The sequence below is a fragment of the Dermochelys coriacea genome, chromosome 18, assembly GCF_009764565.3.
Source record: "Dermochelys coriacea isolate rDerCor1 chromosome 18, rDerCor1.pri.v4, whole genome shotgun sequence".
NCBI classification, from domain to species: Eukaryota; Metazoa; Chordata; order Testudines; family Dermochelyidae; genus Dermochelys; species Dermochelys coriacea.
In genome coordinates, this window is record NC_050085.1 from 10,492,492 (window position 1) to 10,502,035 (window position 9,544).

Below are 9,544 nucleotides of genomic sequence, written 5' to 3' on the forward strand. Positions count from 1 at the left end.
TCAGCTCGGGCGGAATGAATATTTCTGTTTTCCCCCCTTGTCTTGGGCATGTTTTTATTGTGTGTTTTCAGTGGTGATACTGGATTTACTGTGTGCTGTTACAATTTCTATCTGAGGGTCACAATTATGCAGGTGGAAACTGGGAAGTGTAAAATACTGCATATTTTAAAGAACTCAAATCTAAAACCTAAACAAAAAGTGCCTACTTTATTTGCATAAAGTATTTTGTGCTTGCTATTGGAAATACAGGACCTGCAGCATTTGAAAGAATATTTTTCACAATTTTTTAATAAAGTTCACAGTATTATCCAGTATCTTTTTTGCAGAGGGAAATGAAAAAAATCCGTAACCAAAAAAAGCTAATACTCCGTGGAAACCATCCTCATTATGGTACCAGCTGACTCGAACACCATTGTCCTCTAATCGTTTCTTGTACAACAGTCCATCATCCCTAAGCACATCAAATTCACAGGTCAAAATATAAGACTCAGGAAGCTGGCAAACAATAGAATCTTCTGCTAAAAGTGGGGAAAACATTACCTCTAACATTTGTTTAATCATTTCATGAACGTCATGCTTATATTTATATGAAGGCAGTATTTGTGGTTTATAGCCTCTGATCTTAAATTCCTCAGGAATATTGTCTGCACTTATCCATTTCTTATACTTCAGTTTCATATCCCCAGGAACATGGGAACTCTTCAGGACATCTTCCACTATTGATGTGTCCTTATTGAGATAACGTAAGCAAAAGTAGACAATGCGATCCTGGAACAAGACCGGGACTGAGCGGTTCTGCTGATATGAAGGCAAATAAAAGTCCAGCCCCTGGAGGCCTGGATAGATCAAGACCTGAGCACGTATTTTTGGGAGGTCTGTCCTGCTCACCAGTATTTGGCAAATAGCAGTAGCGAAATTACCTCCACAACTGTCCCCACAAATGATGATGCGGGCAGGAGCCACCTGATAATCTTCCACATGCCTCATAAAGTGTATGGTGGCATTGAGGCAGTCCCAGTACTGGCTTGGATATGGATATTCAGGAGCCAACCGATAACTAAATATCAAAGAAATTATGATTTTTAAAAAAGTAATTACAAAAATTTTGTTTCCATTTTTTATGTCTAATTGGTGTGGCATCTTCTCTTTAAAATACCCTTCTAAATTTGCACAATTATAAAACCTATGTATTTTAATTAGTTCAATAAAAATGTTCAAAATTTAAAATAATTTTATTTGTTACTCTAGCATGATTTGCCTAAAAATACATGCCTAAAATGAACAAAACCCTCAAACCAGAAATATAAGGAACAAGCTAAAATAGTAAGGACTGTCCCATTTTCAGATCTCAGCATGTACCACAGAAGCATTCCAATTGTAAACTGCCACATTGGGGAAAAAACCTATATAAAAACACTGGGTTGAGCTCACTTACCCAACAGACACAACCACTGAATCGGTTTCTCTGGCAATATAACGACATACTCTTTCAAAGGCATCTGAAAACAAAAATTTTCAAGAGTGACATATTTGAGTTCTAATACGTGTGAATGGAAGACTATCAAGGGGAAAACTTAAACTCGGTACATGAACCAAATATCAGCAGACCTCAGAGACCAATCTATGTGACAGCCTTATGTACGATCACGAGTTTTGAAAGAAGGCTATAAAAGTTGCCAACCCTGAATAAGGAAGTGGCAAGGAAAAAGAAGATATTTGAGTTCTCATATATTCCATATGCTTTAGAAATAAGACTGAAACTCGTGAAGAATGATGTAAAATCTAAGTACCAAATCCTGCTCTGTTTAGTCATGAATAGTCTTTTGAGACAAATTCTTGCCCAGTGTAACTCTGTTGATCATAGAATCATAGGGTTAGAAGGGACTACAACGATCATCTAGTCTAACCCCCTGCCAAGATGCAGGATTTGTTGTGTCTAAACCATCCAAGACAGGTGGCTATCCAGCCTCCTTTTGAAAACCTCTAGTGAAGAAGCTGTCACACCTCTGGAGGCAGTCTGTTCCATTGTCTTACTGTTCTTACAGCTGGGAATTTTTGATGTCATAACAGTGCATCACCCTTGGAATACGTTAGACATCTGTTATTATGTACACCCCTTAATAAGGTGTGGAGCACACATGCTGTCGAAACCACTGCAACCCTGAGTCCATTTCTCCACAAAATAAAACCTTTCCATCATTTAGTGAATCAGGGCTGACTTCAATATGCAAAAGGCTTTCAAATCCCCAAAACCTCAAGAAGGGCCAAATCCATATCACCTTACTCTTGCATGTATTCCAAATTCATCACTGAAGTATCTTTAGCGGTCTGGGGACTTTTACAGATTCTAGAGGTGTATTCTACAGTCACTATATGCCTAAAAGATGTGTTACTATAAAAGGAAACAATAAGCACAGAACAATAGAAATGTATTTCTCTCGGTCTTATAACAAAAGTAGTATTGTAATGGAACAAAATGTTAATTCATGCTTTAAAACACACTCAAAATCAGCCTTGACTTGTGTTTGACCTACATCCAGAAACCAGCGGGGTTGTTTAGAACCTTCTTACTGTACCCTAGATACTTGTGAGCACTTAAACTGCTCTTTGCAATGTATTTTAGAGTCCAGCTTTGAGAGTTGGAGAAAGTCATGTGGAGGCTAAAGTCGGGCACTCTACTTTTAGGTTGCATTACCTGGGGAAACTGTTCAGGAAGGCAGGTGTCAGAGCTAGTAACTTGGGTGCAAGTCAACTGAGCAGCTGCTGCTGTCATCCTCACCAGCTCTGTGCAGAGAAGGATTCTGATGCTGTCACCACTTGAAACTGGCAGGGATGCTAACACTGAGGAGTGATAAAGTGGGGTACAAAAAGACCACACAGGTGGCCTAAATCTGACTCATAGCCTCTGTAACCTCCTATACCACTGAATGGATATTGGAAACCTGCAATTTTCGAGCAAGGACATGGAAGATTGCCCAGAGGCACTTCTGACATTTTTGGAGCTAACCAAATAACTGCTTTTGTTTGTTTGTTTTTGTTTGGATGGACCAAAAAAAATATGAAAAATTTTATTTCAGAACAATGAAAAGCAAAAAAAAAAAATTAAAAAAAAATCCAGTTTTCCTCTAAGCTTCAAACCAGACATAAACCTTTTCTGAGATTCCAAATGTGTGTGTGTATGTGTGTGTGTGTGTGTGTGTGTGTGTGTGTGGTTTTTTGTCTTTTGTTTTTTTTAAAATTATCAATCATAATTTTAATCTTGATATTTCTTACTAATGCTTCCCAGGGTGCCAGCACCTCCATGAAAGTAAAGGACTCCCCTCCTTTGGCCAGCAGATGGTGCTTTTGCCTGGTAAACCCTCACTGGCACCTCAGCAAACTTCAGATCTCTGATGAGGAGTTTTGAATCTCTCCATGATGGTATTCCACCCAGCATAAACCAGAGTAAGCGTATGTCACTGCAGATCCCCAGCTTCTCCAAAATCCTTCCCTGTTAAAATGAAAGCGGTCCGAAATTGATTACTGCAAAGAGGCCCAAATCTTTCAAACTATACAAAATGCGTGGACTGTAGCTTGCTGGGATGGGTTGAATTTCAGGAAACAGAGGTGGCACTTTAGTGTCGAGTATGGTCACAAACCAAGAAATGATCAAACTGTTTTTAAGTAAATTGAGTGGTGCTGAAAGTTGCCAGGTTGGCACTGCTGGAGACCTACGTCATCTCTATCACCAGAACAAGAGCAACGGGGATATAGAGCAGTGCAGAGTTCCCTATACAGAAAAGGGTCGTCTGTTGCTGTTGTTTGTGGTTGTGATCATTCATTTTAGGGAGCCAAATAATCACAAAAATGGTTGATCTTAAAAATATTGGGAGAAAAGGAAAAATTAATTTCTGATTTGGAAACGGGGCTAGACAAGGAGGCGTCTAAGGGCATGTCTCCACAGCAGAAGCTGTACACAGGCTAGCTTATTCAAGCTAGCTTGAATCCAGCTAGCATGGTTCACTATAGCGATGAAGACAGGTTTCAGAGTAGCAGCCGTGTTAGACTGTATTCGCAAAAAGAAAAGGAGTACTTGTGGCACCTTAGAGACTAACAAATTTATTAGAGCATAAGCTTTCGTGAGCTACAGCTCACTTCATCGAATGCATCCGATGAAGTGAGCTGTAGCTCACGATGGCTTATGCTCTAATAAATTTGTTAGTCTCTAAGGTGCCACAAGTACTCCTTTTCTTATAGCGATGAAGACAGCACAATGTAGGCTTCAACTTAGGTAGGACTTAATATCACATTCCAAAACCTTCGATATGTTCAAATACCTGCCATGCTTTTAAAGCAACCTGTCAAATAAATATTTCCTCCCAAGAGTGAAATTTTCCTTTAAAAACGAACAACCCCCCCCCAACCAACCAAACAAAAAATCTTTACCTTGCTCAATGTCCAGGGTGGCAAATATTTAACCCTTGACCCAGCTTTTTCTTTGCATAAAAAAGGAATAACTTTTAGATGTAATGTCTATGAGCTATAAAGTTCAATGTCAAAAGAGCTTTATGGCATTTGTTAGAAGAAAGGGGATGCATTGGTCACTCCTAGCCCTGGATGGTTCACATTTCAAGACTGACAGAAAAATTATTTTTGGTCATTTTGAAGATTTCATGTTTTTAGTTTTAATTTTAATGTTTCTCTTCCTCAGATCCATGCACAATCATGGTAACTAAGGCCCATAGCTTTGCAAGTGGAAGGATACAATCAATAATCCCAATGCAATGTTTTAAATTCCCTAAAATTATTCTAGATGATTATTTTGTGGGGGGGGACCATGTGTACTATATCAAGAACACATGTAGATGTGGCAGGTTTGGTGTGATATAAAAGTTTTATTGATACTCATTTGTGATTATCTACATAACTTCACTCTTCTCCTTGCCACTTCTGATTAAGCAACCATCCGAAACGCAGAGTAATATAACCTGTAGCACATCTTTTTGTAGTCTATCCGTGTGTGTGCATGCATAACACATGCAATGTAAAAAATATGGGTATAGTGTATATGCAGGGCAAGCTGCATTTGTCTGATCTGTAGCTAAAGAGTCCATCTATTCATTTCTGGGGTTGTTGCTTCAGATAGGTTTCGCTGTAGTAAAATGCCTGTGAATTGTCAAGGCACAATCTGTCCCAGTGAATGCACAAATGCAGGTATGTGCATTGAACTAGAGTTGGATGGGATTTTTTCAGTGAGATTTTTCTGTCAAAAAGTTGATTGGTCAAAACCTGAAAGTGTTTGTGGGAAAGGGTCAGTTTTGAGGAATTTCTCAACTCAAAAATAGCTGAAGAAAATGTTTCAAAATTATCAAAACAAAAAACTTTTGTTTCCCAGTTTGAAATAACTTTTCACTTTTTCTCTGACATATTCGACTAGAAAATGGGTTATGGAAGCAGATGTATTAGAATTCTGTCAGACTTGCTATTATGTGGGTATCTATCTATGGACAATTCAATAAGTATAATATAGATTTTTTTTGGTAACATTTTGTTTGAAGCAGTGTTTTAAAAATTATGAAGTGTCTGGAGTCTGAGAGGCACAGAAAAAAATCTACATAAATAAACTCTAAAATCAGCCTCTAGTCTTTACCTTTAAGAATTAATTTAATCTGTAATAGTTCATATTCCAGATGTTTGAAGACTGTTTAAGAATTTTTTTTTTACAGATCTTTCAACTCCCATCCCATTGTCAAAAATAAAAATTGAATCCCCACTTTGAAGCCAAGTCAACTTACCAGAACAGCAGTCATAACTAATAGCGAGTGATAAAACCGAAGCTTTAGCAGCTGTTCAATTCCAGGAGGCAGTTCTGATTTGAAGAGATCATAACAAATTGCCCAAATGAACAATACCGGTAGCAAAAAGGGAGAAATCCAAATCACTCCTATTAATGTCAAAGGAGCACAAACAAACCCCATTCCACTTGAATGAGGATGATGTACTCAGAGAAGTGATTCTGATTTGTTTCTCCCAGTACTCGTTTCTGAAGAGTCCTTACAGAAGACTAAGCAATACAGGGCACCCTTTCGACACACAGCACAAAATACATAATCAGATTAAGATTGCAATATTAATAATTCTCTCCACCCTGCTCCCATGAATCATGATGATGGCTCCACCCATACACAAATACATATCAACAGAAGAAACTAGAATCTCAAACTCAGGTGTAATTTTATTCATGATTTCTTATTAAATACAAGAGAAATGAACATTCCAAATGCACCTAAAATTCTGTTTATTCTGTATCTGGTTTCATTATGACTCAGTTCTGGATGGACTTCTTGGTGGGACTGCAGAACTAACCCTTGGACATTCGAAAAGCCCGAAGTCTCTCCGATTTTCGTATTCTTCAGGAGACTGCCCAGCAGGGCTACTGCACTTCAGAAAAATGTTTAGTCAGACAGCTGTGCCATACATATTGCAGAAAAAAGCAGGACACAAAGATGTTCCTATGCTGCCAATTCCACTGAAAAATTAGCAAACGTTCGATTTAGGGTCCAGGTTTTCCAGAACAGAAAGTTTGGAGTGTGAGAATTTCTTCTCGCAAATTTCTACTGGGAACTTCACATGAATTGGATTTTTAGTAATCAGAACTTGTCCATCTTCCTTTTAGGGCCGGATGTGCTTAATCTGTGTTCTTCTTTCTAGTGTGTGTACGCACAGCCCAAACACCAATCAGTGTATAACACCTTTCACTGGCTTTCCTCAGCAATACTGGAGAGTGGTCTAGCCTTTAACAACAGTTTTCAAGGTATGCCTCTAGGAACAATCCCATCAACTATAAGCTACTTGTCTTCACTTTCATGGCCCTTCATAGCCTTTCCCTACCTACATCATCTCTCGTTCACTCAACCCATCAGCCAGCAATGCCAGCCTCTATTGTCCACTTGTTAAATTTTCAAATAAGCACCTTCATGCTTTCTCCCATGCTGCCCCTCATGCTTAGGAGAAGCTCCCTGAAACTATCCACAGAGTTGCCTCACTATCCTCCTTCAAAACCTTCCTTAAAATTCTTATTTTCCATGCTGCCTACAAAAAAAAAACCTTAATAATGGTTAGGCTGCTGGTGTGCTGAATCCCCTACCTATCATGCTGTCCAATATTGTCTTATTGTTTCCTTGTACTCCCCCATCTGTCAATAGTCATCTCTTGTTTTATAATTAGATTATTAGATCTTTGGGGCAGGGACCATCTTTTTGTTCTGTTTGTCCAGGGCCTAGTGCCCTGGGGTTCTAGTCCATGACTAGGGTTTCTAGCTGCTACAGTAATACAAACAATAATGATCATACAACCCACCCCCTTCCCTCCTGGTGCTAATGGAAAAGCAAAATGTCTGCCATGATGTAGTACAAGATCCGTTATTAAAAGGAAAAAAGTACCCCAGAAATCGCATGTCTGTAAAATTGCTGTGGCCGGATCTATCTGCATACAGTGCTTTTCAGAGCAAAGAAAGATTCCCAAAGAACATTGCCCCTACTTTAGTTCTTCAAGTCTTTCATGATTTCAAGATCTCCTTTCGCTGAGGAAATGAGTGCACCCTCTTCTACCAGTGGGCTAGCACCCTGGAGAGATTCTCCCAAACTTCTGATGCTCCCCACAACAGGGTTCTAAAACCTTCTTCAGGAAACATCCAGTCCAAGAGGCATGAGTCCAAACTAATTCCTCAGTGGAGGAATCTATGTTTTTAAGAGAGCCTCTAACCAAAGTGAAAAGGAACTCATTAAATGTATTTGTGGCTGTCATATGTTTTACTGCTGTGACCTCCATGCCCCAGGTCGCAATGCCACTCACTCAGTGTTGGCCCTGGCACCGTCACGATGGGGGGCACAAGGGCTACTCCTCAGTGGGTAACGGGGCAGCTGGTGCTGCTGCTCCTTGCTGCTTCCGGGGACTGGCTGCTGCACCAGTACCTGAACTAGACCAGTCAGGGACCATGAGCTAATACCCCCCATAAATTGGGCCCTAGGCACGTGCCTATGTTGACTCTGTCTTACTCTGGCTTTGGTCAGAAAAAAGAAAAAGAAAAAAGTGAAAAGATTGTCAGTTTAAGACTCTGGGGGGGGGAGGGTAAGGGGCTCAGCACGAGCATGATTTTCTACAAAAAAAAACAAGGCAAAAGGCTAACATTTGCTTTTTGTGAGTATTGCAGAGCTGATTTTTCTGTTAGTCATGGCGGATACAATGATATTTCAAGACATATTGCTAAGGAGAAACAAGCGAGCTGTGCCAAGGCTGCAACGTAGTCAAAATGTTTGGTAGCTTGTTCTCCATCTGTTGTGTCAAAAATGAGTGACCGTGTAACCAAAGGTGAAGTGTTATTTATAGGATTACTTTTGGACCATACCATTCCTCCTGCTCTCAATGATCACGTGAGACCTTTCTTCAAGAAAATGTTCCCAGACTCCAAAATTGATCAGCACTATGCATGTGCTTCCAGAAAAATGACCTATATTATACCAGGGTCTATCTCACCAAAAGCACGTGAAAATGTACGAAGTGTGATTGAAGGCCATAAACAATATTTTGGCACAGGATGCTACTGTGAACAAGGCTGAGAAGTATGTTCCAATCTTGGTTGTGTATGAACGCCCGGAAACTGGCCCTACAGTTACTGAGGTTTTAGATACGGTTTCTTGCACATCAGATACATCTCAGGAATTGTTTGATGTCACCAACATCGGGCTGTCAAAACACAATGTTGACTGAAGTAAATGTGTTACGTATTCCATGGACAATGCAGCAAACATTCACAAGAGTGTATTGTCTCAAATTAAAGCCAAGCAAACAACAAATCAGAAACTGTAGGTAGTTGGCTGTCTCTCCTACCTCATGCACTGTATGGCAGAGCACATATGAATGTTGAGGATCTGATCAACATTTACTACCACTTTCAGAGAAGTGTCAAAAGAATGGCATCGCTGAATGAATTCATTGAATTTTTTGATACTAGTGTGAAGAAAAGTGTGTCATATGTGAAAATGCACTTGCTAAGAGATCTATTGACTGTACCTGGGCTACTTGGGATAAGCTACACTCTTTCTTTATCAGGACCTTTGATGAAAAAGAGCAAAGAGGCACTCCTGGAACATGGGAAATAAGAATGCCAATGAGATCCAAGAATCCTTTAATGAAGGTGGTTTTTTTTTTCATGCAGTGCTGCCCATGTTTTACAAGTTCAACTGACTCCTCCAAATGGAAACACCAGTGAATCACCTTTTGTACTGAGTAATGATGACTCTATACAAACATATTTGACTGAGATTTATGAAATTCTTTGTTAGGATAGCTGCAAGTGAGAATGTTATGAAAATCAATTACAAGAATTCTCCTGTGCAGTCACCGGCATCTGAAGTGTTTGTGCATTTTGAGACATGTGACTTTGCAAGTATGAAAAGCATCATCAATACAAGACATCCATATAAGATATTCGTAGTTTAATTTTTTTGCAAAGCACTGGATTATGTGAGAAAAGGCAATGCCTTTACAAGATCTTGTACTTGAG

At 39.4% G+C, this 9,544-nt stretch overlaps 1 protein-coding gene across 1 annotated transcript; it reads right to left on the bottom strand.

Moving 5' to 3' along the window:
- Positions 1–276: 276 nt before the first annotated feature.
- Positions 277–5,957, bottom strand: LOC119845175 (arylacetamide deacetylase-like 4). Its single transcript, XM_038377098.1, has 4 exons — positions 5,775–5,957; positions 3,274–3,490; positions 1,436–1,499; positions 277–1,057 (listed from the first exon to the last, which is right to left on the bottom strand). The coding sequence occupies exons 1-4, from the start codon at positions 5,955–5,957 to the stop codon at positions 277–279; spliced, it is 1,245 nt and encodes a 414-aa protein (XP_038233026.1).
- Positions 5,958–9,544: the final 3,587 nt, after the last annotated feature.

Coding starts and splice junctions, on each gene's coding strand:
- LOC119845175 (XM_038377098.1), bottom strand. CDS start 5,957: ATGGGGTTTGTTTGTGCTCCTTTGACATTAATAGGAGTGATTTGGATT. Junction 3,491..5,774: donor TAGTTATGACTGCTGTTCTG/GTAAGTTGACTT, acceptor TCATTTTAACAG/GGAAGGATTTTGGAGAAGCT. Junction 1,500..3,273: donor TGGCACCCTGGGAAGCATTA/GTAAGAAATATC, acceptor TTTTGTTTTCAG/ATGCCTTTGAAAGAGTATGT.